General features: G+C 44.3%; 1 protein-coding gene and 1 long non-coding RNA gene across 2 annotated transcripts; one reads left to right on the plus strand and one right to left on the minus strand.

Moving 5' to 3' along the window:
- Window positions 1-9,243: 9,243 nt before the first annotated feature.
- Window positions 9,244-26,710, minus strand: Laptm4a (lysosomal protein transmembrane 4 alpha). Its single transcript, XM_005079067.4, has 7 exons — window positions 26,143-26,710; window positions 15,417-15,537; window positions 12,784-12,860; window positions 12,570-12,692; window positions 11,751-11,846; window positions 11,193-11,291; window positions 9,244-9,850 (listed from the first exon to the last, which is right to left on the minus strand). Exons 1-7 carry the CDS (start codon window positions 26,479-26,481, stop codon window positions 9,776-9,778), a joined length of 930 nt encoding a protein of 309 aa, XP_005079124.1. The 5' UTR covers window positions 26,482-26,710; the 3' UTR covers window positions 9,244-9,775.
- On the plus strand, window positions 18,735-21,189 carry LOC121133773. Its single transcript, XR_005870750.1, has 3 exons — window positions 18,735-18,906; window positions 20,398-20,491; window positions 20,667-21,189. It is a non-coding gene; the product is annotated as an uncharacterized LOC121133773 (long non-coding RNA).
- Window positions 26,711-26,959: the final 249 nt, after the last annotated feature.

Consider the following 26,959-nt stretch of genomic DNA (forward strand, 5'->3'; position numbering starts at 1 on the left):
GTGCCAGGAATAGTAAATCAAACATACACTTCCCCAGAGAGCCTCCGGTTTTCTGGAAGAACACCCGGTCTTCTACACCCCGCTTCCTCTCCGGAAGTGACCAGCAGGCAGCACCAGGGCTGGAAAGGGCTCAGGGGACCCTCAACTCACTTCGATAGGGAAAACAAATAGTGTGCTACTAAGGGTAAGTGGTGGGTTAGAGAAGTGGCCTGTGTGGAAGGAAAGAGTCTAAAAGCAGGGGAGGAGGGATGAGCTGGGTCTTCAAACACGGCAGTGAGCATGAATGAGCCTCAACCAATCCAAGCCAGGCTTCCTGTTGCCCTCTACCATCCGCCTCTATTGTAATCTAACAATCACGTCACTGCCAAGAGATAGAAGCAGTCTGCTGCCCTCTGGGTGAATGGATACACAGATGATGTGCATGTGCCGTGTCCTAGTTAGTGTTACAAATGCGGTGCTGAAACGCCACGATCAAAGCAACATGGGGAGGAAAGGGTTTTTTTATGGTTTGCCCTTCCACGTCGCTGTTCATCATAGAAGTTGGGACAGGAGTTCAAACAGGGCAGGAACCTGGAGACATGAGCTGATGCAGAGGCCATGGGGAGAAGCTGCTTGCTGGCCTGCTCTTTGCTCAGCCTGCTTTCTTCCTTCCTTCCTTCCTTCCTTCCTTCCTTCCTTTCTTTTTCTTTCTTTCTTCTTTCCTTCCTTCCTTTCTTTTTGAGACAGGGTCTCTCTGTGTAGCAGCTCTGGCTGTTCTGGAACTTGCTTTGTAGACCAGGCTGACCTTGAATTCACTGAGATCTGTGTCTGCCTCCCCAGTGCTGGTATTAAAGGCATGTGCCACCATGCTTGACTCTTTTAAATGTGTAGCCCAGGCTGGCCTCAAACTTGTGATCCTCCTGCTTTCTTATAGAACTCAGGACCACTAGCTCAGGAGTGGTCCCGCACACAATGGACTGGACCCTCCTGCATCACTCACCAGTTAAGAAAATGTCCTACAAGCTTGTCTACAACCTGATCTTATATAGGCATTTCCTCAGTAGGCACTCCCTCCTCTGAAGACTCCAGCTTGTGTCAAGATGAAATAAAACTAGCTAGCACACTGCATATAAAAATACTAGTAAGTCTTCAAAATGAAATTCTAGGGGCTGGAGAAACAGCTTAGAGGTTAAGAGCACTGGCTGCTCTTCCAGAGGTCCTGAGTTCTATTCCCAGCAACCACATGGTGGCTCATAACCGTCTATAGTGAGATCTGATGCCCTCTTCTGGTGTACAGACGTACATGCAGATAGAGCACTCATAAACATACAAAACAAATAAACTAAAAAAAAAATAAATTCTAATGCAGGTTACAACATGGATGAACCGTGAGAACACATTGCAAGAGGAAATAAGCCAGTCACAAGGAGGCAAGTTTGGACCCGATCCTGCTTGTATGGGGTATCTAAAGTGGTCACAGACTGTTTGCATTGAAACAGTAGAATGGTGATTCCTGGGAGACAGGGAAGCAGGGGGAGTGGTTTAATGGGTATTAAATTTCAGTGTTGCAAAACGAGAAGTTGTGGAATCTGATCCCACAGTAACATGAACACACGACTGTGGTTTGAATGTATACTCTTCAAGATATGGAGTTGGGAACTTAACCCTCAAGGCCCTATATTGACGGTATTTAAGGTTAGAGCATGTGGGAAGTAACTATGCCTACAGGAAGTCATGAGGGGAAACAGTCATGATGGCATCAGTGGCTTTATAAGATGAGTTGGTATGGGGAAATGGCTCTGGTGGGTGAAGTTTCTATCACACAAGTGTAAGGACCTGAGTTTTGGACCCCAGAATTCACACAGAGCTGAGGTCAATAGCACATATCTGTAATCCCAGTATTCCTACTAACAGGACACATCCACAGACAACGAAGAGAGCCTGTCTCAAACAAGGTTGATGGTCAGGAAACACACTAGCAGCTGTGCTTTGACCTCCACACACAACGATGTAACAAATCGATGCTTTACTTACACACGAGCATGTGCTCATGCGTGCACACACACACACATACACACAAAGAAAAAAAGAAGCTGGGGATGTAGTCTGTTGGTAGAGTATTTGCTTAGCATGTGTGAAGCCCTGGATTTGATCCTGAGCATCATACAAACCAGGAAGGGTGATGTAATCCCAATGCTATGGAAGCAAGAAGACCAGAAGTTTAAATGTCATCCTCTACTACGTATCAAGTTGAAAGCCAGCAGGATGTCTCAAAGCTAGGCTTGGGGGGGGGGTGAAGAGATGAGTCCACTTGTTGTACCTCATCATGTGATATTTTCTTAAGTATAGGCACCAGGAACACAAGGACAAAGCATGAATTTTTCACTACCCAATCTCCAGAAAGTGAATCTTGTCAAACTAAGGCTCTTGGTCAGAGTAGGACTGAGATGTCAAAAGATACAGGTTCTCTGGCCTGGCGGGCTTTAGACTCACTGTGTCAAGGGTAGTCAACAGGCATGATAGACTATTTACAGAAGAAACAGCCTGGCTTATTCTAAGAGGAAAGGCTTTTCTGTGTTCCGTTTCACAGACTGACAACAGACTGCTGTATGCTGGACATCAGCTCCACACAGCGGCCTTCCTTGACCTTCTCCAGCAAGGTGTGGTTCCTCAGCCACCACCAGGCTCCCACTGGGTAAAGTAACAACCAGATAATGGACTGATTTATAGATGCCTGTGAGCAACGTTAAAAAAAACATGAATTATTTAACCAAGACTAAATTATGAGTGGCTTTTCTTTTAAAAAATATTTCATTTTAATGTTGCTGTACTGGCTTTTGTTGCTTTGTTTTTAGATCTGTTTTGAGATAGGGTCTATGTGGCCCTGTGGCCCTGGCTAGCCTGGAACTAGCTATGCTGATCAGGATGGTCTTGAACTCACAGAGTTAGGCCTGTCTCTGCCTCCAAAGTGCTAAGACTAAAGGTGTATGGCACCATGCCTGGCCAACATTTTTTTTGTTTTTATTTTATGTATATGGGTGGTGTGTGTTTGTGTGTCTGTGCATCTGGTACCCACCAAGGAAAAGAAACGAGAGCATGAGACCCCTCTGAACTGGAGTTACTGATGATTGTGAGCTTTCATTGAGCTGCCGAGAACTAAACTCTAGTCGTCTGCAAGAACACTATGCTCTCATACCCACTGAGCCATCTTTCCAGCCCACTCCCTGCTTCCCTGATTCATAACGTACTGACTATATTAGAACTGTTATCTATTAGCAGACTTCAGCTTCTACCCTCTATTCCTAATTCCCAGATCTGAGTTTGGAAGTCTCTAGCTAAAGATCAAAAAGCACTTTCATCTCAACACATCCAACAATGAACTCTCGATCTTCTGTGGTAATCTTCCCCTGTAACCAATATTGTCCTGGCCACTCAGGCAGGACACAAACCTTGATATCCTCTGGTCCCTCAGGTATTAAATAAGTCGCCAAGTCTTCTAGACACATCTCCTGCTTAATCCAACTCTCAAGAATGATTTCAATCACCCTGTGGGAAATATATCCTTATTTTTTCCAGCTGAACAGGATGCCTGAAGGAGGAATCAGGGAGAACAGAAAACACATTTAAAGAAATAACAGCTAAAAAATTTCCATACATGATGAAACCCACAAACACACAGATCTGAGGCTCTCAATGAACACCAGGCACAGGAAACATTTAAGACCACAAAGCCAACCTTAAGGAGCAACATGAACAAACTGATTGAAATCAGTGCTATGAAATGTCTGAATTGCCCAAGGAGGCAGGGAGGGATGTTCCATACAGAGTGGGACAAAGGTCCATAAATTTCTCTTTAGAAACAATGTGTGCAAGAAGATATCGAGGCAGCATCTTTTATACCCTGCAAAAATATCTTTAGACAGCAAAGACGGAATAAAGACACAGCAAGACATACAAAAGCCAAAGCCAGAAAATAAAAAAACAAATCCATCCCAGAGTCACCTGTAAAAACGTGTCAGAGGAACTTTGTCCAGCAAAGGAAAAACACTACCAGATGTGAAAGGAATGCAGTGCTGCAAAGGGTAACTAAACAGACACCTGCATCATTTCTATGATTCATCTTCTCTTTAAAAGATAGCTATTTAACAAAAACTAAGAGGCACAGAGGGCCAGGGCTGGAAGGAATCTGTGATGATACTCCTTGAAGTCTGAGTTACTTACTAAAGCCATAGGACCCATCAAGGAGTCAGCCATTCGTATAAATGACGTTTTGGGGGCCACCGAATGAATGATGACAGCGTGATTTCAAATCTCCTCTCTGACAGACAAGGAACAAAGTCACTCTTTCTTTGGTTTCCAGGTCAAATACTTTTCTCCTCCCTCTTGGCCATTCCCCAGCTGTGGCTTGCTCTCTCGCACACCTCCAGATAATATTTGCAGAGGGATGTGTAGGCAGCCAGCCCTCTTGTCTGTCACCTCGGTTGATCCTCGGTACTAAGTTCCCTCACATAGGTGAGGACTTACATCTTCCTGGTTTTACAAAAGCAGGAACTGAAGCCCCTCCTCCGAAATACATGTCACAGGGTCGGAGGGGACAACCTAGTGAAGACAGGAACTGATTTTAGTCCTCCGACCCCAAACCCTGTGCTCATCCTTCCTCCCATAAGCCGCCTCCTTCACGAGCTTTAGAATCCCACATCATTTGGCAACGTTCATTTTGAGTCTAAATTATTTTCTCAAAACCCAAGTCATGACAACAAAGTCAAAACAAAGCAACCTTAGAAAACAAAGGTGCAGCTTTGTCTTGAGGTCAGCTCCCAGGCTGGTTTGTCTTTTAAAGCAGTGGTTCTCAACCTGTGGGCCGAGACCCCTTTGTGTTTTGGGGGGGTTGAATGATCCTTTCACTGAGGTCCCAGTTATGAGGTAGCAACAAAATGAATAATGTTATGGTCGGAGGTCAGCACAACATGAGGAACTGAACTGAGCGTCACAGGCAGCACCAGGAAGGTTGCTGTAAAGCAAAGGGGGTCTTGGAAATGGCACAGCATCCTTTGCTGACAGGGCACCCTGAAACAATTGGACTTGGAACATAGTAACTTCTGATGACTGTGGACTTATGAGTCACAGATGGAAAAAAAATCGCTTCCTCAAGCAGAGGACAGAAGAAGGTAACGAACAATGGAAAGGCCTTTGGTTTTCTGTTCCCAGAACGTTAAATGTCAGTGTAGTATAGTCACGGGTACAATGCCAATCACTTTTTTATACTTTATATATTTTTATTTTATGTGCAGTGGTGTTTTGCCTGTATGCATATCTGTGGGAGTGCATGTGATCCCCTGGAATTGGAGCTGCAGACAATTGTGAGCTGCCATGTGGGTGTTGGGAATTGAACTCAGAACCTTTGGGAAGGCAAACAGTGCTCCCAACCACTGACCCACCACTCAGTCCCCCTTTTGGCTGTTTTGTTTTGAGACAGGGCTTTTTTAAAGATATATTTATTTATTACATATACAGTATTCTGTCTACACACCAGAAGAGGGCACCAGATTGAATTGTAGATGGTTGTGAGCCACCATGTGGTTCCTGGGAATTGAACTCAAGACCTCTAGAAGAGCAGTCAGTGCTCTTAACCTCTGAGCCATCTCTCCAGCCCTGAGACAGGGCTTCTTTATGTAGCCTTGGCTGTCCTGAAATAGTAGACCAGGCTGGCCTCAAACACACAGAGATCCGTCTGCCTCTGCCTCCCGAGTGCTGGGATTAAAGGCATGCCCCACCACTGTCCAGCCATTCCCAATCTATTTTGAAAGCAACCTATCAACAGAGACAATAGTTTTCATTTGTTAATCATCTACTTCCCCCCACCCTCAGCTCTGACTATAGTAAGTGTTGTGGACACAAAAGTGGAGAGACTTCTACACGTGTGGATTGTTTGCTGCTAAGGACCCATGGACAGGATGTCGTGAGCTGTGAAGGAGCAGGGTCCCAGGTGCTGACAGAGGAGAAAGTGGGCAGGTCAATTAAAAAAAAAAAAAAGGCTTAACAAAAGGCAGAGTGCCAAACAGATAACAATGCCCATCTTAGTTTACCTAGCTTGCTAGGAATGGCTCGAGTCACTAGCCACTTTATGGGATTTACCTTCCTTGCTAAGTAGCTACTAAGTGATGATTTGTCCTAGACAGCACAGTACATACTTAACTGTCTTCACTCGGTACTCATTGTCTGTACTGAACACTCTACACACCGTGTTCCTCTTAGGGAGTCGCTGTGTGTGAAACTCACAGAGGCTAAGAAGTCTGGCTGTGCTCGGGCAGGAAATCAGCAGCAGAATGAAGCTTTAAAATTGCTTTTAAGTCTGCCAGGTAGTGGTGGCGCACACCTTTAATCCCAGCACTCGGGAGGCAGAGGAAGGCGGATCTCTGTGAGTTCGAGATCAGCCTGGTCTACAAGAGCGAGTTCCAGGACAGCCTCCAAAGCCACAGAGAAACCCTGTCTCAAAAAACCAAAATAATAATAATAATAAAATAAAAATCACAATGAGGTCTGACACCTTGGTATTGCCCATCACAGCCAATCACGTTGAGGTCTGACACTCCGTGTTGCAGTGAGACCCCCCATTACAGCCAGTCTTATAGCAGCTACTGGTTTCTGGTTATGGGCAAGCTATGTCTTTGCTCTTGCTCTCTGTTGTTGAAACAGCTTATCATTGTAGCTCAAGGTGACTTCCAGTACATTATGTGGCTGAGGATGACCCTGTACTCCACCTCCTGAGTGCAGGCATGTGCTGTTATTCCCACTTTACGCAGTGCTGGGGAAGTCCTGGGGACCAACTGCAGGGCTTTGTGCGTCCTTGGCCCTTTCCTTGTTTGTTGACAATTCTGTGAGGATTTAGAACAACCACCCGGATGATGAAGTAGATTTAGAGAAGTCTGGGAAAGCCACTTCATGACTGATCTATTCTGGATGCCCTAGAAACGCCCTGGTCTACTGAGAGTCACGGTGATGTCACAGTTGGCCCGGTGCCTCCTGAGCTTTCAGGCATTCTCCTCTCCTCATGCTATCTTTCTAGACATGGAAAACATGCTCCTGCAGGCCGCCTACCTGTGACACGTATCCTCCTAATCCTCTTTTTTTTTTTCTTTTTGAGACAGGGTTTCTCTGTGTAGCTAGACATGACTGGTCTTGAACTCCAGAGATCCTCCTACCTCTTCCTCCCGAGTGCTGAAAGGCGTGCACCGACACCGACTGGCTTCCTCTCACATCTTTAAAAGGTCTCAAACACCATTTTCTTCATGGCACCTTTTAAAATGGCACTTTTAGAACTGTACCTCCTACTCCCCATCTCCAGCCTGTTTCTCCAAAGCTATATGGCTAACACATAAGATTTTTATTTTCCTTTTCATCTCCTGCACCTGAGCAAAGTGCATGTTCATGTTTAAATGTTTGTACAAGGTCACACAACTGTGAATTAAAGAGCACAGCAGATAACCCCTTAAGTCACCCCTCCATTACTCCAAATGTATAAAGGGCTCTTGGAAGGTTGTTCGGGGGAAGTTCCACCCAACATTTGGGCCTCCTGTAGAGAGCCACAAGAAAAGAAAATTGAGGTGAGACAAAAAGGCCAAGATATGGGCAGAAAGTTCTAGAAGGAACTGAATAGAACAGAGACAAACCTTACTACAATGCTCTGAGGGCAGAGATTGGTTTGTAGTTTTTGTCTTATTGTAGTTTACACTGTTGTTGGACTTTCTTTAGACTGTCAGTTCTTGAATAATGACATGGAGACTTATTAACTATGAAAGCTTGGCCTTAGGTTAGGCTTGTTCACAACTAGCTCTGAAAACTTGAATTAACCTGTTTATATTAATCTACTTTCTGCATGGCTCATTGTTACCTCTCTTCAGTACTGAATGTTGGAATTCCTCCGGGTCTGGCTGGCCAATCTCCTACGTTAGACTCTTCCTGAGTCCCTATCTCTCCCCAGAAGTCCCGCCTATCCAGCAGCCTGAATAGTTAATCATATTTCAGCCAAAACACACATACAACAGTAGTCCAAGATCTAAGGAACCCAGGTGAGTGGTATAAGCCAGAAATTCCAGTATTTGGGCAGTTCAGGCCAGCCCAGGCTACAAAATAATGAGACCTTCAAAGGAGCTGCAGAAAAGTCACTTAAGTGTTATGCCAGAGGTACCAAGTCACACTGCAACAGATCATCACACTTTCGAAGTATTGCCGGTGTGGCACCTACCACCATACAAAAGTTAATGCATGATACAAAACCTATAAGCAACTGCTATTTCTATATTTACTATTTTAATAGTGCATCCTTCACTAAAACGTTGCATTGGCAGTAGCCATATCTCTCAACTACCAGTTCAATAACCTTGGCTAAATGAGTTTAAGGACAGCCTGGGCTCCATGAGATCGTATCAAACCCCCCACCCAATCAAGGTACAGTTACATGCAGACCTTTCATCTGGTAGCACTGGGTTGCCACACCCATGCAAGCCTGCTGGATAGTCTGAATTAGGACTTGCCCTTCTCTACCTAAAGCGGGGGCGTGTGTTCCCAGACATTCTAGGTTCCCACTTGGACTCCATTCCTTTGCACCACATGGCTACTTACAAACATCGTGGTCTTTTCCTTCTTTCCCATCTTCTTCCTATGAGCAGCTGCAAGATTCACAGCCTGTTTGCCCCATTTTATCTCAAACTCTCATTGCCCTATTTCTGGATTCCAAACCTAAAAAGAACCTCATACTGCAATCCCAGTGCTGTAGCTAGCAGAGGGAGTACCTGAAATAGAATTCTGGGCTAATCACCCTCAAGTCAGTCCTTGCAGGCCAAGAGAGACTGGGGGGGGGCAATGAACCACCCAACAAGCACAGAGAGCATACTGAACTCAGAGAGCCTACTGAGGGATTCTAAGGGACTTTAACTGGACATCTTAAAATGTCCTGTCCTGGCTTCTCCTTGAAACCCTCGGCTGTTGTTAGAACCCTACAGCTCCTGTAGAGTGGAATCATGACCTCACCCTCTGCTCAAAGGGTCCCGCCTCCTTCTCCCTACTTCCTCTCGTCTTTACTCCTCCATCATCCTCTATCTGGGAACCAGTACAGGACTTTCTCATTATGTAAAGAAAACAAAAACTAGTAAAAATTTAAATGAGGGCCCTGCCCACCAGCACTCCTCCAAACATACCCTGTCCCTAAAGGAGAGGGCAGCTATCCACCGCAGCACAAAAACTCAAGCATGTTGAAAAATGACATCGGTAAAATTTGAGGTTTATTAAAGCATCTTATCACAAAGATGGAAACATACAAATTAGAAGCATGCAGCCATCCTCTTCCACGGACAAGTCAAAATACTATTTATGTTTCCTGTTTCATAGAGCTGGAAACTGCAGATCTTATACCCAACTCATTCATCCTAAACACTGTATTCACTCTCCTGAAACTATCCAGGGCATCAAACATCCGAAATACAAACCATTATACAGAGAAAGTGCAAAGTTAAGAAAGAAAATATGGAGAATACCCTTCCCCTCCGTACCCCTCAGTTAAAGGCTAACAATGGCACTTTGTTCTTGCTTAACCTAGATTGTCTTCAAAAAGTCTCTAAAATGTGATACTTAACAAAAAGGTTTTAATACATGTCCAAAAGCTCCTTAGTGTTTGAAAATAAACGCTCAGACAGGACAGTGCACTTTAGATCAAACAAGTCTGAGAGCCCTGCGTTGCAGCTTTCCGTAAAATACACAAGACAAGAAGCTGGTATAGTGTTTATTGACAAGGCACTCCTCAGGCAGGCAGGTAAGGAGGCGGAGGCTCTTTCTCAGGCATCTTCACGGCCATCTCGTAGGTTGGCAGAACGTACTGAAGAGAGAAAAGAATTACATCAGGTGACATCCCTTTACAGTCTATTCTAGAACAGCCAGGTTTCAGTCTATGTCCTAAGTATGCAGGAGCCCATGACCCTGAGGTAGAGCTGAAGTGTTAGCTCAACAGTTCCCGAGAACACAGCCAGGATGGACAGAACTGGATGGATGGATGGATACGGGTAGGTGGGTGTGTGCATGGATGGGATGTGTGGTGCTTTGAGTAAGAATGTTCCCCAACCCATGGGCTCATATATTTGAATGCTTAATCAGCAGGGAGTGGAACTCTTTGATAGGATTACAAGAATTAGGAGAAATGGCTTAATTGACTGGGAGAGGCTTTGAAGTTTCAAAAACCCATGCCAGGCCTAGTTTGTCTTTCTCTGCTCTCAGCTACTTCTCTAGTGTCCCGCCTACCTGCCACCACGCCACACTCCCCATGATGATAGCAGACCAAGCCCCTGAAACTGTAAACAAACCCCAACTAGATACTTTCTTTTTTAATAAGAGTTGTCTTGTTATGCTATCTCTTCACAGCAATGGGACAGTGACCAAGATAGGATGGAGGAATGAATGAGATGGATGAGAGAGATGGATAGATGGATGGATGGATGGATAGAGGGAGGGATGAAGGGTGGGTGGGAGGGAGGGAACAAGGGAGGGATAAGATGGATGGGATGGGAGGGAGGAGGGGAGGGAGGGGTGAACAGCAGGCAGTCAGAATTAGAATTCTTCCTATGGACTAACCTGGTAGATAGACTAACACACTAACCCATGTATATTTTAAAAAATACAAAGGATCTCCTGATGGGCAACCAATAAAGCTCCAATGCTAACTGCACTTCAAGGGTTGAGGATCTGCTGGGTGTGGTGGTGCACACCTTTAATCCCAGCACTAGGGAGGCAGAGGCAGTCGATCTCTGTGAGTTCGAGGCCAGCCTGGTCTACAAGAGTTCCAGTTCCACAGAGAAACCCTGTCTCAAGAAAAAAAGAAGACAGCAGAGCAGCAAAGAGGGTTGTGAGAGGTAGGCTCAGCACCCAGACTTCATCACAATCATCTCCCTCTTCTCTCTCTCCACCCCTCCCCTAGCTTATTTTTCCAGAAACAACGCTTGTGAGGACCACTAACAAATAAACCTAGCAGTCAAGCTAGGCCAACAATGCAAAGAGTTCTAGCCCTGTGTGCACAAGATTCCTGTGAGAAATGCTAAGTCTTACACATTCGTGGGTTCAAGATATTCATGTCCCAAACAAACCACAGTTATGGTACAGGACAGACAATCCTGCAAGTGTCAGTAATAGTGAGCGAGTCAGAGTTGGTGTGTGAACCCGTAGTTAACCTGTGGCGGAGCTTCAAAGGCAGGGTACACAGCAATCTCCGGCACGTTTCTGTTGTTGATGTATTTGTAGCAGTTCCAAACACAATTGATTAGGTAAGCCTGAAAGAAGAACAGAGCTCAGCAGGCTGCTCTGGGGGCTGGGGACCTCCATGCCTTCTGCACTGTCTGAGGAGAAGGAACCCAGTACAAGCAGGCTCACTCCCAACTGGCTCTCATCTAAGCATCTCAAGTTTCTCACGGAGATTCTAGCTGGAGATTTAGGACTGCTGACTAAGACACTGTGGAGGAAACTCCAGTGCTCCAAATGTTGGGAATTTTAATGGATTTCCACTACGAACCATGAAGCACTTTTGAAAATATAAAAGTGCCAACCACTCAGTGGACCCAGGACAGGGGGACCCACCCCTTACCAGGAAGTCCTCTCTACCACTGTGCCAGGAACAACACCATCACTACCAATCCTATATCACCTATGACCCATAAGGAGACAGGACAGGGAAAAGGGTTACTGGCCAGTCTCACTAGACCACCCCCAAGAGTGAATCACAAGTTGCATACCTTAAAAATGATGAATACCACAAAGAACACAAGAACAATAAACAGGAGGCAGCTGGAGTCCAAAGCCAGGAGGTCATCTTTGTAGGGGAAATCAGGCTGTGAAAACACAAACACAGCGACAGCGCCACCATGGCACCTGTGCTTCTGATAATCTCAAGAGTATTTTAAGAACATGAACTTTAGTCAAATCAGAAGCGACAGGCTACTGAAATTTACACACAGGAATCAACACAGCATGCCTGAGACCCGTATCATCAACAGATACACTAACACCCGTATCTACTTATTTAACAGCCAGGATAACTAACTAAAAAGTCTGAGCAGAGCTAACATTCTCTTTACTAGCCACCATTTTCCATCTTTCTGGCCTTATAGTTTGACAAAATGTAACCACTTGTATGTCACCCCAGCCTTGTCTTGAGTCAGGAAATCAGAGAAGCTGAGATTGCTCAAGTTGCCAGGACCATTTAGTCTTCCATGAAGAAAGTAACTTTTCTAGGAGTCAAATGTTGGTGTCAACTCTGCATTTGATGAGTAAGAGGCAGGAGGACATGATTTACTGCTGACACACTCACTGTACTGGAAAGGGTCAGCACATTCATTCATCCGACTCTAGACTAACTCTCTTTATAGACTTGTAGTTCTGGGCTGTCCAAATGGTATGGTACAATGGTCATCTATTCCTATCATACAGGTTTTAACATGGAAGTGATTTTAAAATACTGCAAAGAGCAAAGAGTTAAAAACAGTCCCTACGGCTGCCTCAGGATTGCAATTAAAATACTTAGATGGAAGAGTTTAAACAGCACACACACTTACTAACTGATCCAGATACTCTTTGATTCTTGGCAAGTAAGTGAGAGAACTGATGGCCACCAGACAACTGAGAACGAAGTCAAAAAGCCGGTAGCAGAAGAACGGGATCAGCCAGCCCACCTGATACTGCAAAGGAAAAGAAACATTTAGTACACTCATAAAACCACTACCCCTGCTAAAGGTCAAATTAGGAAAGATGAAACCACGAAAGACTTACAGAAATTGCTCCATATACCAGCATTGAGCTGATGATAAACATAAGAACAGAGACGGCAAAAAGAACACAGGCATTATCTAAGAAAACAGAAACAGAAATCTAAGTAAGCAACATATGCAATGAAAGGAACCAAACTCTTTGTGATAAAATGATGCTTTAAAATGTTCACAAGTAAATTAACTATAATTACTTTCAAAATTGGCTCTCAAAAGATCTAAGGCCAAGAAGAGAAGAAAATCTAAGCCTTGGCATTAAGAAATCTTGAGAAATTTACACGCCTTGCCATGTTAAACTGCTGCAACAATTCACTGACTTTGAGATGGAACATGAACTGTGTAATTCTGTAGGAAAACATGTCCCTTGTGCCTCTGCATGTCAGAGTGCAAAGAGACAATTAAAATCCAGCATGGCAAGTTGAAACACAGGCAGAAGCAATGAAAGAACCATGAAAGAATTCACACAAGCTAGCTTTGGGAGATGAGGGTTTAACTGGAAGGAAAAGTTACTGTTTGCTTCAAAGACGGACAGATGAGCTACACACAGAAACTATAGATGTATCTCTTGCTTTGATAAGGCTACAGCCTGAAATTCAAAGTTCTCCATTAATCCCATGCCAGCATCTCAACCTTTAACCTGTGGTGAATTCTTTCAGTTTGCCTTCTCTCCCTACACAGGTCTGCATTAATCCCAGTCACTATTTTCTTCAGAACACACCCAAACAATCTCAAAACCATACTTGACTGGGTGAGTTTCTTCACAACCTGTAGATGACCCCATGACCCTGCACAGATGCTAATAAACCAAAGGGAGAAGGGCTTATGGAGATGGCTCGACTGGGTGCTTTTGCACAGGGCCCAGGTACAGTTCCCAGCACCCATGTCAGGCGGCTCACAATCACCTGTAACTCCAGCTTCAGGGCATCAGATGCTGCTGGCTTCTAGGCACCTGCTCTCACACACACATACTCCTACACATACACATAACTGAAAGCTTAAAAAGAAACTAAAGTACAACAAAAATGATGAATAACCGCTAAATATTCATACTATTGGATATTTAAATATAATCTTATCACTGAGCATTACAAACACCGTCTGTATTTAACATTAATGGCTGTTTCATCATCATTGCTCCCGCTCCACTATTAAGGAATGAAAAGATCTCCCCACTGGAGGATTAAGCTACAAAGCAAGACTGACCCCTGACTCAAAAGAAGGATTCATTATTATTTGGAGACTAGGCGAGGGAGTTCAAACAAAAACAAATTAATCAGAAGACTTGGTTTTTTTTTAAAAAAGTACATTATAAATGCCCATCAGTTGATTTCATTCTATTGTGTACTGCAGCCATATAGAATTCTTCTTGCTTCCTGAAAAATTAAGTTATCCATGAAGAAGAAGAAGAAAAAAAAAAAGAGACAGATCAGGACTGGAGACATCTCAGCTCACGGTTCTTACAGAGCAACCAGGTTTGGTCCCCAGCACATGCATGGTAACTTATAAAACTCCAGTTCACACCGCCTTCTTCTGGCCTCTACCGACACTGCACACACATGGTACACAGACATACATGCAGGCAGAACATTCACAAAGAAAGTAATCTTTAAGAATGATACAAATAGGGCTGGAGCATTTAGATGGCTCAGCGGTTAAAAGCCCTGACTGTTCTTCCAGAGGTCCTGAGTTCAATTCCCAGCGACCACATGGTGGCTCACAACCACCTTGAATGAGATCTGGTGCCCTCTGCTGGCATGCAGGCAGAAGACTGTATACACAATACATAAATAAATAAAATATAAAAAAATTTTAAAAAAGGAATGATACAAATATTCATCCTTGGAATTTACATTTCATCCTTAAAATGTAAAGAAGTTCAGAACTTCATATTAAAAGGTAATACAATTTTAAATGTGGAATTAAGATCTATAGTATTATAACCATCATCTGGGAATATCTTTCTGAACTGAAACTTAACAACTAAACATGTAGGAACTATATTTCAAACCCTGGGGCATAATTTTCTGTTTAAGTATTAAACTTATGATATAACTTGTAATAACATAAATTCAACCAGAATTGTTTTATACCTGTATTATAAAGAACTGGGAATAAAAAAAATAACTGCTACCAGAGAATAATGATTTAAATGACAATTTCTATGACTGTTGTTAGGGCTGTTTCTTTTCAGTAGCAGTGTAAAGTCTTTTCCACACTGTATTTTATACTCTACTGTAATAGTCCATTTGCACTAACACAAATTTCTGACCCTGGTTACACATGGCAGCAAGTCCTCAAAGTCTAGACCGGTTTTATTTACCATTTCCTCTGTCTCTGGTCTCTACAGTCAAGGCACATACAACCAACCATACATTTCTCCAAGATCTAGAAATCCATCACTTCTTCTGTCCAGAAATGCTCTACTGAATACCTTTGGGGAAAGTCATCAAAATACTTTCCTGTCTCAACAAGTAGCTTAAATAACACTTAACTTGTTACTTACTATGTAATTATTCAACCTTTTGAAGTGTAACTGAAGCATAATTTCATCAACCTTCCTCTAATATTCCTATGTAGACTACAACTGGCTTTATATGTAAAAACTTGGCAGTGATCTCTTTTAAGGTAAAAACTCACCAGCCATTCTCTCAGATGAATAGTAATTACCAATGACTTCATACTGAATGTTGACAGCTGGCATGGAGTTTGGATGAGTCACTTCCACAGTCAGCAAAATCGCCATCAATAGGTTGACCACCTGAGAAAGACAACAGCCATCCATTAACTTCTATCAGGGAACAATCTTCACAGTCTCCAGACACAGTTACATCTAATAGTGTTTCACCTGAGTGTCAAGGCTATGAATGGGAGACACTCACAGCACGTGCAATTACCATAGTGAGGGCAGTTAAAGGCCATAGCATATATAAAGATGCCTAATACTGTGCTAACGCCAACAGACCAGAAGAAAATGAACAGAAGTAAAATTAGGGCATCATTACACACTCCATGTTCAGAGGCACATATTTCTTCACACCCCCATGCACTTGGTTCAAGTTTAAACGATTCCCTAAAGGAGTGATGGTGCCCCTCGCTCTCCCTGCATGGGTCTTAATTCCACCTTCTGAGTCAGTGTGTTCCTCTACTACCCACAGCAGCCTCCAAACACTGCGGGGACTAAACACCCAGGTCCTCAGACCACCCCTCTACCTTTCTAGCATGTTTCAGCTACCTGCCTATTTCCCTAAGTTCCAGTGTAATGGACAAGTTCCCCAGCATGGCTCACAAATTCCAAAGGCAACTGTACAAGCTTTGTACATTTTTGCAATGTCACACAGGAGTAATTATACAACACTTAGCTGTTTTTCCATACGTAATCCGATAAGCAGATTCCAAGGCTTGGGCATAGCCTTCAATGAATCTGAAACTAAATTTCATCTTACTATATCCTGCCCACCAAGGTCTTTCTAGAATTTTGACATCCTACCGACACACATAGCTAAGGAATAGCTTTGGTTGTTTCCCAAACATCTTGCTGAAATCCATCATAAACCATGAACTGCCCTCGTCTACCAGGGAGACAAACCCCATCTTCACATTATGCAGCACCCTGGCTGTGATCTCTGCAGTCTTTCAGGACAGATAGGCCTCTAGTGCCAGAACAGTCCTGTCAGCTGGGCAGTGGTGGCTCACGCCTTTAATCCCAGCACTCAGGAGGCAGAGGATCTCTGTGAGTTCGAGGCCAGCCTGGTCTACAAGAATTCCAGGACAACCTCCAAAGCCACAGAGAAACCCTGTCACAAAAAACAAACAAAAAAACCAAACAGAACAGTCCTGTCAGAGATTCTATGGAAACCAGTATAGTGTGAAGATAAGACGAACTCTGTAAAGAGAAGCTTTTTCCTTGAGAGAAGCCTTCCCACCAGCCTGGTTCCAGAGCTGCATCAGTCCCAAATAAACACACAGGAGGCTTGTTTCTTACTGGCTAGCTCTGACTTAAGTATTTATCCCATAATTGTTAATCTAAGTATGTCTCTTACCGGAGAATAGTTCCGGGCTTCCTACCCCATGGCGTTACATCTTGACTCTCTGTGTTTCTCCTTCCCAGAGTCCTCCTGGACTCCTAGTCCCACCTATCTAGATTCCTATTGGCCAGCAGTGCTTTATTGACATATACATAGGACTTCCCACATCAGAACCCCATAAGCAAAGTTAACAGAATCTGCCCGCCTCTTCCTTGTGGAAGTTCTAACCTTAGACACTCCCAAGTAGCAACAGTACCTGAAACGACTCTCCCCTGTCCACCCTAAATGATGGATGAATAATAACACACAAGAAAGATATTTTCTTTCTACCAGGCCAAGCCTTCAAATATTTGGTAGAAAAGCACGCCAAGTTTTAAGTGTGATATGGTATCTTGCGCTGGGAAATTAGTTTGCAATTCATTCAGCAAACTCGTTTGCTCAACACGATTATAATCCTAGTAAAAAAAGCTTTGCACGGCACAGAAAACTATGCCAAGGAAAGCATGCAAACCTAGCTACCAAATGAAGGAAATGAAACACCAAAACTACTCAGGGGGCTTACATATATTTGCATGTACATATATATGTGTGTACATAGTTGTAGCTGAAATATATTTACATGTACATATATATGTGTGTACATAGTTGTAGCTGTTTCTGTCCTTTCTCACATTTTTTGGAAGCTGCTTGCTTGCATTTCCTACTTAATCAGTTAATATTATTTCCTTCTCAGGTCTCTGAGGGAGTTGAAGACTAAATAGTTATAGTTACAGTTTTCTTTGATTACCAGACTCAGGAAAGAAACTCACTAAAGAGGTGTAAAGTATAAAAGGTTGAGAGACATTAAAAGATAATTTGATAATGCAAATTAGAATAGAAAGTGAATTAGGTACAATACTTTAGACTCACCAAGATAGGATAGATAATGGAGTATTTTCTCTGAATTTGTCCAGTGCAAATGGATGTATTTATTGCCTGTGTATATTGTACATAGTTATTATACTTATTGTATGTAGCTTTTCTTGTATTAGTTATAACCTTTTTATTTTAAACAAACAAAGGGGAAATGTGGCGATATTTTATAATTTAACAGATATAGCTTGCCTGAAGATCAGAGTGCAAAACTAGCCACACTAGTTAGCCATATAGGCCAGGCAGTGGTGGTATATACCTTTAACCCCAGGACTTGGGAGACAGAGGATCTCTGTCAGTTCAAGGACACTCTGGGCTTCAGGTGATTGAATCTATCTAAAAGAGAAACAGAGCTCACACAAAGGTGATCCCAGCACTTGGGATACCACCCATTTAATCCCAGCACTAGAGAAGAATACAAGGTGGGAGGAGACAGGAACTCAGGGCAACCTGAGGTTTGGTGGAGAGACTCAGGCTGGAGATGCAGTGGAGGACATCTAAGCATTGCTAGAGGGGAGAGCTCTCTAATGGCTGGCCGCTTTGCTTCTCTGATCTTCAGCTTTAACCCCAGTATCTGTCTCTGGGTTATTACTATTAACACCAATTAGAATTCATGCTACATGTGTGTGTGTTTCTTTTGTTTACTAAGAATTTACATTCTTGCCCAAAAATGTCTTGCCCACACTATCCTGGTTGCTGTGTGTGTTCTCTTTTGGTCAACTTAGCACGAGTTACAGTCATCTTGAAACAGGGACTCTCAATTGAGAAAATGCAGGCAATTCTGTAGTTCACTTTCACTTTTTGATTAATAATTGATGTGGGGGCACCCAGCTCACTGAGGATGGTGCTACCACTGGACAGGTGGTCCTGACAGGCGTTAGAAAGCAGGCTGAGCAAGCAGGAAGCAGAGCTCCTCCATAGCATCTGCTCCAGTTCCTCTAGGCCCTGCCCCGAATTCCCCCTTATGATGGGCCTACTATGTGGAAGTGAAAGCTACCAAGTGTTTTCCCCCTCCACAAGCTGCTTCCAGTCACGGTGTTTCATCACAGCCACAGAAGACAGACTGACGTCAGTGCTCCCCCTGGTTCTCTCCTAGCAGGGTTAGTTTCAAGTTTTCTACTCAAGAACTGTGTAATAGTTAAGCCGCCTTATATACACGAGAGAGAAGGTCTGGTTTCATTCTTCTACAGGTGAGGACAGTTTTCCCAGCACTATTCACTGGGGAGAACGTGTGTGCCCAGATGTCTATTTCTGGTACCTCTGTTGAAAATCGCTTGGCTGTTGAGTGTGGTTACTTTTCGGTTCTCTAGTCTGTCCCGTTGGTCCTTATGTCTATTTTTGTAGCAGAACTTGTTATGCCAGCTTCTCATTCTGAAACTGGACAGTGTGATACTTCCAGCCTTGGCCCTTTTGCTCAAGACTTCTTTGGTACAGTCTATTGGTTCCATTCAACTTTTAGGAATTGTTTTCACTTATTAAGGGAAAGACAACAGGTAGTACCTTGCATTTACAGATCCCTTTTGTAGTATGGTACCTAACAATACTAACAGTGACTCGTGGATACAGGATGTCTTTCCAAGTTTGTGACCTGTTCAAAGTCTTCCGTCAATGTTTCATTTCACTGCAGATTCTTTCACCTCCTGGTTAGACTGGGGTGGTTTCCTTGTTTTTATCGCTATTCCTAATTTTTCTCTGACAGTCACTATTGGCATATAAACACGTTAAAGTTGTTTTACTATTCCACAACTCCAAGTTTACTAATTCTGAGTTGTCTTTCAGGCTTCAGGATTCTCTACACATCTGTGACTGTGTCATCTGTAAGCCCTTCATCCATTTCTCTGGTCAAATTGATCTGACCATGCTAAACAGAAGTGCTAAGAGGAAGCACTATTATGTGGTTTCTGATCTTAGAGAAGAGCTATTTTGGTATGGTGCTAGCTGTCAGTATCATATAGCTTTTATTGTGTTGCATATCCACTTTAAGAGTATTTTTCAAATATTCTATTTATAGATGTTTTGCCTACATGCCTATCAGTGCACTGTATGTCTGGTGCCTGGAGGAGGCTAAAAGAGGGTGTCTGATTCCTGGAACTGGAGTTAAACCATTGTGAATCAGTTGTGAACAACCACATGGGCGCTAGGAATTGAACTCTTAGCTACCGGGTCATCACTCCAGTCCTACTTTATTCATGTGATGGAACTTATTACATACGTAACTGCACCTACTGAAATGGTTTTATGGATTCAGTCCTATAGCCTATGTATACACCACAATTATTAATTTTTACATAGGTTGAGCTATCCTTGAATCCTTAGGAGAAATCCCACTTGATGAGGATTTACTTTATAACGTGATACTGAATTGTTTACCCATGTTTTATTGCAAATGTCTGCACTGTTCATCAGAGATACTGGCCAAGAGTGTTTTGTTTACGAGTTTTTTATTGTTTGTTTTATGTGCTCCATTTTTATAAACTAATTTGGAAATATAGTAGTAAGTGACTCTTTCCTTGTTCTGTTCTCTGGTATTCTTCTCTTTACAGGCCATCTTTGAAAACCTAATTCTAAGTTTTCCAATTTGTTGGCAGACAGTTCTTTGTACGAGTCTCTTAAACACCTGAATAGTATCAATTCTATCATTTCCTTTCTCATCTGATTCTGATTTTTTTCCTCCTTCTTAGCCTAGCTAAAGGTTTGAAAACTTCAAAATCTCACCAGGCAAAGTGACCCATGCCTATAATCGCAGCATTTGGAAGGCTGAGACAGGAGGAGCATGTGAGTCCAAGGCCAGCATGGGCTACAAAGTGAGCTGCTCAGAAGTGTAAAACATTTTTATTTCTGCTCTTATCTTTTATCTCTTCTCTCCTCCTACTGGCTTTAGACTTAGTTCTTGGTTTTCCTAGTTCCTTAAGAAATAGCATTGTTTGCAACTCTTCTACTTTTGATGTAGGTACTTCTGGAGCTGTGAATTCCCTCGCCAATTTTGCCGTGTCCCTGGCTTTGAAACACTGCTGCTACCTTCATTTGTTTCAAGAAATTTGGAATTCGTCCTTTTAATCTCTTTTTTGCTGCATCATTTGGAGAGTGCAGCTTCATTTCCTGGTTCTGAAATGACTCCCCTCCCTCCTTATAGCAGTTTCTAGTTCTACTGAACTGTGATTAGGAAAGTTACTCAACATTATTTCAGTTCTGAAGAATTTGCTCAGACTCGATTTGTAGCCAATGTCTATCCTGCAGAATGGAAACTCCATCCCTGAAGCCCACATTGAGAGCTGTGCCACTAATCCCAGCACTCACTCAGGCCATCCCAGCACTCACTCAGAAGGGAATCCCAGCACTCACTCAGAAGGTCATCCCAGCACTCAGAAGGCACAAGGCAAATGTCTGTGAGTTGAGGCCAGCCTGGTCACACAGCTAGCTACAGACCAAGCAGGTGACCTGCACCCAGAAAAAAATAAATAAAGCAAGCCTACCCAGTGACACACGTCTGTAATCCTGCAATGAGTGTGAAATGGGATACCCAGAGAGGAGAATCACCTGAAAGCTCAAGCCTGGAGAAAGCAGCCTGGCAGGAAACTGCAACAAATATAGAGGACAAGAACTCTTTCGACCTCCACACATTCAGTGTGACACACACGCGCACGCGCGCGCTCGTGCGCGCACACACGCGCGCGCACACACACACACACACACACACACACACACACAATGTAAACCTGAATCTCACATCAGTACCCAAAGGAGTATCAATAACAATTTCTAATAACGTATTCTATGTATATGAGTGTTCTGCTGCATCTATGCACCATTTGCATGCCTGGTGCCCACACAGGTCAGAAAGTGCTGGATCCCCTAGAACTCAAGTTGCAGACAGTTTCGAGCAGCCATGTGGGTGCTGGGAATAGAACCTGGGTCCTCTGGAAGAGCAGCCAGTGCTCAACCACTGAGCCACCTCTTCAATTATGACCCTTTAATTTGAAAAAAACAAACAAACAAACACATTACCCCTCAGTTTTCTCACAGCATCTTCTGTCCCAAAGCGGTATCTTCTGAGACTATAACTAACAGAATGTGTCTGGTTAAGGACACAATAATGATGTCCTAGGCAGGGAGCCCCTTCAGGCAAACCAGCACACAAAAACACACAGAACTGACAAATGATAAAGATCAAAATGATCATCTTCAGAAAAGATTTCATTTATTATGTTTAATTACAACTAATTTACCCCTATTTTTAAGAGATAATTCATTCCACAAGTGTCTACTGAATACCTCAAATGTTGTAATTAAAAATAAGTTAGCTTCTAGATACTTTTTTTAGTATTACTTCATAACTTTTTAAATCTGAAGATTTTCCTCAATAGACTAATTGAAAACGAGACTATGGGTCCACATAGCTCAGAGAACAAAGACACTTGCAACACAGGCCTGGTGAACTGATTCAGTCTGCAGAACTTACACGGAGGTGGAAGAAGTCCCACAAAACTGTCCACTGACTCCACCCCCCATCATACATGAATACATACAGTAAGGGTGAATTTAAAAAGAATTTTTAAGTGAATTAAAAGGCAGAATAGAGGAAAGAAATAGCACGTACTGAAAGCACACACCAATGCGGTGGGATGGGTGGACGCTCGCATGCACGCACGCATGCACGCAAACTCTCAGGTACACTTAAGGAGCCAGGCCTAATGGGTGGAGGCCCCTGTGACGAGAGGAAATCTGTCCTCACTCCTACCCAATGCTACATTACTTAAGGATAAAACATCCATGAGAAAGTCTTCCGTTACACAAGCCTAAAATGTCTTTGTATCATGAAGATTACCTCCAGCAACAGGCTTTTAAATTCCATATTCATGATTCAACACATACTTGAGTTCACATCCCCTAAGAATTTATTTAAAATAACCTGGCTTCAAATTCTTTAATTAATGATAAAGACATGAACTCGAGGAATGTAGAAATTTAATTGCGTATTACTCAGGCCACGTATTTCTTTCAACTTAGAAACATCAGATGCCAACTCTTCAGGTATGGCACCTCTACTACATGTGACCGATTCTGGTTTTATGTTCCACAGAACTATTCAATACCAACTATTAATACTTAAGGGTTTGAGCTGGGTGGTAGTGGCACACACCCAATCCCAGCACTCAGGAGATAGAGGCAGGAAGATCTCTTTGAGTTCCAGGACAGCCAGGGCTACCCAGAAAAACCATCTCAAAAAACAAACAAACAAACAAAAAACTTAAGGGCTTGGTTTGGTTTTGGAAATAGGCTGGCCTATGGCCAAGGCTGGACTTGAACTCCTGATCCTCCTAATAGACAGCACCTCCCTAAGTTTGCCACCATGCCTGGCTCCGTACAATTAATTAATCCTTTGGTATATAGGATTGTGTCAGCCTTAACAGAAAACCCATAGAAGCCAATGCAAGAAATCAATGATGTCATTATGAGTGGCAGACAGAGTGTCCAGGTCCAGCAGGAAGGAGGGCCGTGTCTCCAAGTTTCAAACACCACAGGAAGAATCACAAACTCAAGCCTTACTCCAGATAGCCCAACCCGGCTCATCAATATTCTCCCTCACAGATGGAGAGGTGCTGTTCCCTTGGAGTCAAGGAGCAGCGCTCATGACACAGTGAGTAGGATGGCAACAGTGGCAAGGGAGAAATAAGGAGGAAAGGACATTCCACCTGTTGTCACCGAGTGTCTCCATTTTACTGGAGCTTATGACAGCAGAATGCGCAATTAGGGCAGTCTTTACTTAGAGGCATTACACATTATACTATTCCCATCTCCTAAGTGTGCCCCAACTGGCAGAAAGTATGTCTTTATATGCTACAGAGCTGAGGCTTGTGTATTTTTGAAGTTGCCAACAATACTGCCATAAGCAAAACAAATGCTGTTTCCTCTTCATAATCTGATTAGAATCTGCTATCACTGCTCATCTTCCTCCCTTGTGACTGTAAGTTCCACTTTCCTGGCTGTGCTCCAAAGTTCTCTGTAACACTGTCAACATTAAGGGATGACGTCATGGTCAGAGCAAGCAGCACTAGAATCTCCCATGCAGTGGGTAGTGTGAACGGAGAAGTCATACAAGGTGGGTGATCTATCCCTTCTGGATGTCAGTCAAGAGCCCCTTAAGTGGCAGTAAATCTTGTCCATTATTAAAACAAATCAACTGAATTAAACAGTTTACAATAATCTAACCTGAAAGTGGACACAAAATAAGCATCTTTTCAAAACTGGGGGGGGCAGGTGGCATTTCACACCAAGAGCTTCAATTGTACTACATATTTAAACCTCTCGATCCCTATCTTGTTAAAAAAAATTAATTTCCGCCGGGCAGTGGTGGCGCACGCCTTTAATCCCAGCACTCGGGAGGCAGAGGCAGGCGGATCTCTGTGAGTTCGAGGCCGGGCTGGACCGATAGCCTCCAAAACAATACAGAGAAACCCTGTCTCGTAAAACCAAAAAAAAAAAAAAAAAAAAATTTAATTTCCTGAGGGCTGGATTGGTAGGCGGCTCAGTGGTAAAGAACACCGGTCGCTCTTTCGGAGGACCTGAGTTCGACACCGAGACATACACGGCTAACAACCATGTCCAGTAACTCCAGTCCCAGGAGAATCTAACCCCTTTTGTCCTCCAGAGGCACTGCATGAACATAACTGCTACACAGACAAACGTGCAGGCAAAACACCCACAGTAAAAAAGTTCTCACTACAGTTTTTCACTCTGCATTCTGAATTCTCTGTTCATTCTTAATAAACAAAATGCACACAAACCCCTCCTAACAAAGAGTGTAGAGAAAAGCTGCCAATGTATCAGAATGGCTGAAGGGGGTGATTTTCTTCTTCAGAGGGCTTTGAAGCCCTTAGGCTGCGAGTGGGGGGATGGGAGAAGAAACAGAGTAAGAAGTTTGCAGGCAAGAATCCCAGGCTCTAATCCTATTTTCTCAGCTAAGTTCAGGGGAAGGTCATTTTCTGGGCAGGGATGGTGTGTGGTCAGACTTGGTGATGGGCAAGATATGAATTAATCTTTCAGGAGAATGGAAGACGTAGAAGGACAAAAGACATTAAAAACCTACACTCCCGGCCAAAGGAAAACAAGCAAGAGGAAGCTAGATCTACAATCCAGCTGACTGTCATTACTTAGTCCAGTCCAGGGCTACAGCTCAGTTAACACACACAATAAGCAGTTTGTTAAAGAATATGTGGCATAATTAATTGTATAGCAGCAGTAAGTTCTTCTCGAAAGTACGGAAAACATGGAAACAACCTCCACATTTCGTGCTTTCTTGACGCTCTTTTCTGATCTACATTAAAGATACAAGACTGAAAAAACACCAGTAGTGGGGAGGCCTAATAGTCCCCTGGGGTGGGCTGTGAAACCATCTGCCTGAAGATTTTCATCTGGTGTTCCGCCAAACAGTTGCTAATGACTTCAAGACACTGGGCGGGGAACAGTATAGCAGGAAAAGGAGGGGGAGAGGTCGGAAGTAAACCTCTCCCTCCTCTGCAACGCATAAAATTATCAGGAAACTGCACAGCATCTCTAACGTTACTCCCACCCCACCCCACAACGAAATCTCAAAGTCATCCAAGTGGCCCAAACGGCAAGTTTCTCGGAGCTTCAGCGAAGCTTCATAGCTTAAAATTACTTAAAAAGAATCACGTGTTTTGGAAATAGCAGGCAGATTAAGTTCAACAGTAAAGATACTGAGAACTATAGTGTTAAAAAAAATCACAAGACTTTCTACCGAATCATGAATCAACAGGGCCGTCCACCTGCTGCTGGAACAGAAACCACACAGATCCTGGAGCGCCACCCCCCACCCCCACCCAAAAAATGTCAGCAGGGACTTAGTAGGCTCTCAATAAACAACTCTTCCAAATCCAGGCGGGCTTGAGATAAAAAGCACCTGACGAGTAAGGAGAGGGGTGTACCCGGGGAAAAACCGACCCAGTGAAAATCCTGGCTGGCATCTAGACTCAAAACAGACGCCTTTCTGGCTACATCACCAAACGCCTTAACCAAAAGCTCCAGGAGACACCGAGGGGGGTGGTGGGTGGGGGGAAATGGCTTACAACTGGATTTCTCTTTCCATTCGGACAAAACAACGTCCGAACTGGCTGCATACCAAAGACGACAATAACTGTTTCGTTGGGGAAGGGGAAGCGGGGGGATGGAGACCCGCGTACCTCCCGAACCCCAAATAACGATCCCACTCCTGTCCCTCTCCCAAAGCCTGGCGCGCCCCATCTCTCAATTCCCCCGGCCTCAGTTTACAGCTGAAGCACCCCGAAAAGTGGCGCGGCGCCCTCCCCCCCCAACTTCCACGTCCCCGCCCCCCCATCCCGAATCCCACTCGCCGCGCATGCGCGGTGGCCGGGCGGCGCGGCCGTGCCCGTCGCCAGCCCCCTTACCATGTACCAGGTCCCCAGGATGATCGTCCCGGTGCGGACATGGCAACAGCCGCAGCACCGGGTACTGTAGAACCGGTCGCTGCGGCTCCGCTTGAAAGTCATGGACACCATCGGGAACCTCGCGGGCCTCGTTCTCGCCCAGGCCCCTGACAACAGCTTTCGGCGGCCCAGCGGTTGGACCCAGACGACTCTGCGACGCTGCCCAAAGCCAAACGACGCGTCTTCTGGCCCGCCCTCGGCCCGGGTCCCTGCCAACTCCTGAGCGCCTGCGCTCTGAGCACTGGGCGCCGCTCTCGCGCGACCTCGGCTCGGCGTTTCTCCCTCCGCCTTCTGCCACATCGAGACCAATGAGGAGCGGAAGGCTGCGGCCGCTGCCTTCTGATTGGAGAAAATGTGGAGATTGAAACGGCTCACGCCCAATCAAAAGTTCAACTCTCTCCGGCGCTGTTTGGTCGGCGTGAACGTGGCTGGGCTCGCGGTCTCGAGCTGTATGGAGCGAGGGTAGCTCGGTGGTTCACCAGCAACGACACGGGGTTGGTGGCAGACAGCGGGCACGGAGATCTCTGGCGCTGTCCCTTGCCACGTCGTCTGGGTCACAGGCCTGCGATGCTCACGTGACGTGGTCGCCCAGCTCCATTGTTGGGCTGGTGGGGGGGCGTGCCTGTGGGGAAAGGGGCGGTACCGGTGGGGAAGGGGCGTGGTCACCTTCCCGGCGTGGTCCTGGTCCAGGCTCTGGCCGGAGCCAAGGGCTCACCGAAGACTAAAGGGTTGGATTTCTGCCCTTCCCCCTTCTCTCTGAAGCCTACTCGGAGGGAGC

This window comes from Mesocricetus auratus, unplaced genomic scaffold (assembly GCF_017639785.1).
Source record: "Mesocricetus auratus isolate SY011 unplaced genomic scaffold, BCM_Maur_2.0 Super-Scaffold_100024, whole genome shotgun sequence".
Classification (NCBI taxonomy): domain Eukaryota; kingdom Metazoa; phylum Chordata; class Mammalia; order Rodentia; family Cricetidae; genus Mesocricetus; species Mesocricetus auratus.

Coding starts and splice junctions, on each gene's coding strand:
- Laptm4a (XM_005079067.4), bottom strand. CDS start 26,481: ATGTGGCAGAAGGCGGAGGGAGAAACGCCGAGCCGAGGTCGCGCGAGA. Junction 12,861..15,416: donor TTCATCTGAGAGAATGGCTG/GTGAGTTTTTAC, acceptor CTGTTTTCTTAG/ATAATGCCTGTGTTCTTTTT. Junction 9,851..11,192: donor CCTTTGAAGCTCCGCCACAG/GTTAACTACGGG, acceptor TTCTCTCTTCAG/TACGTTCTGCCAACCTACGA.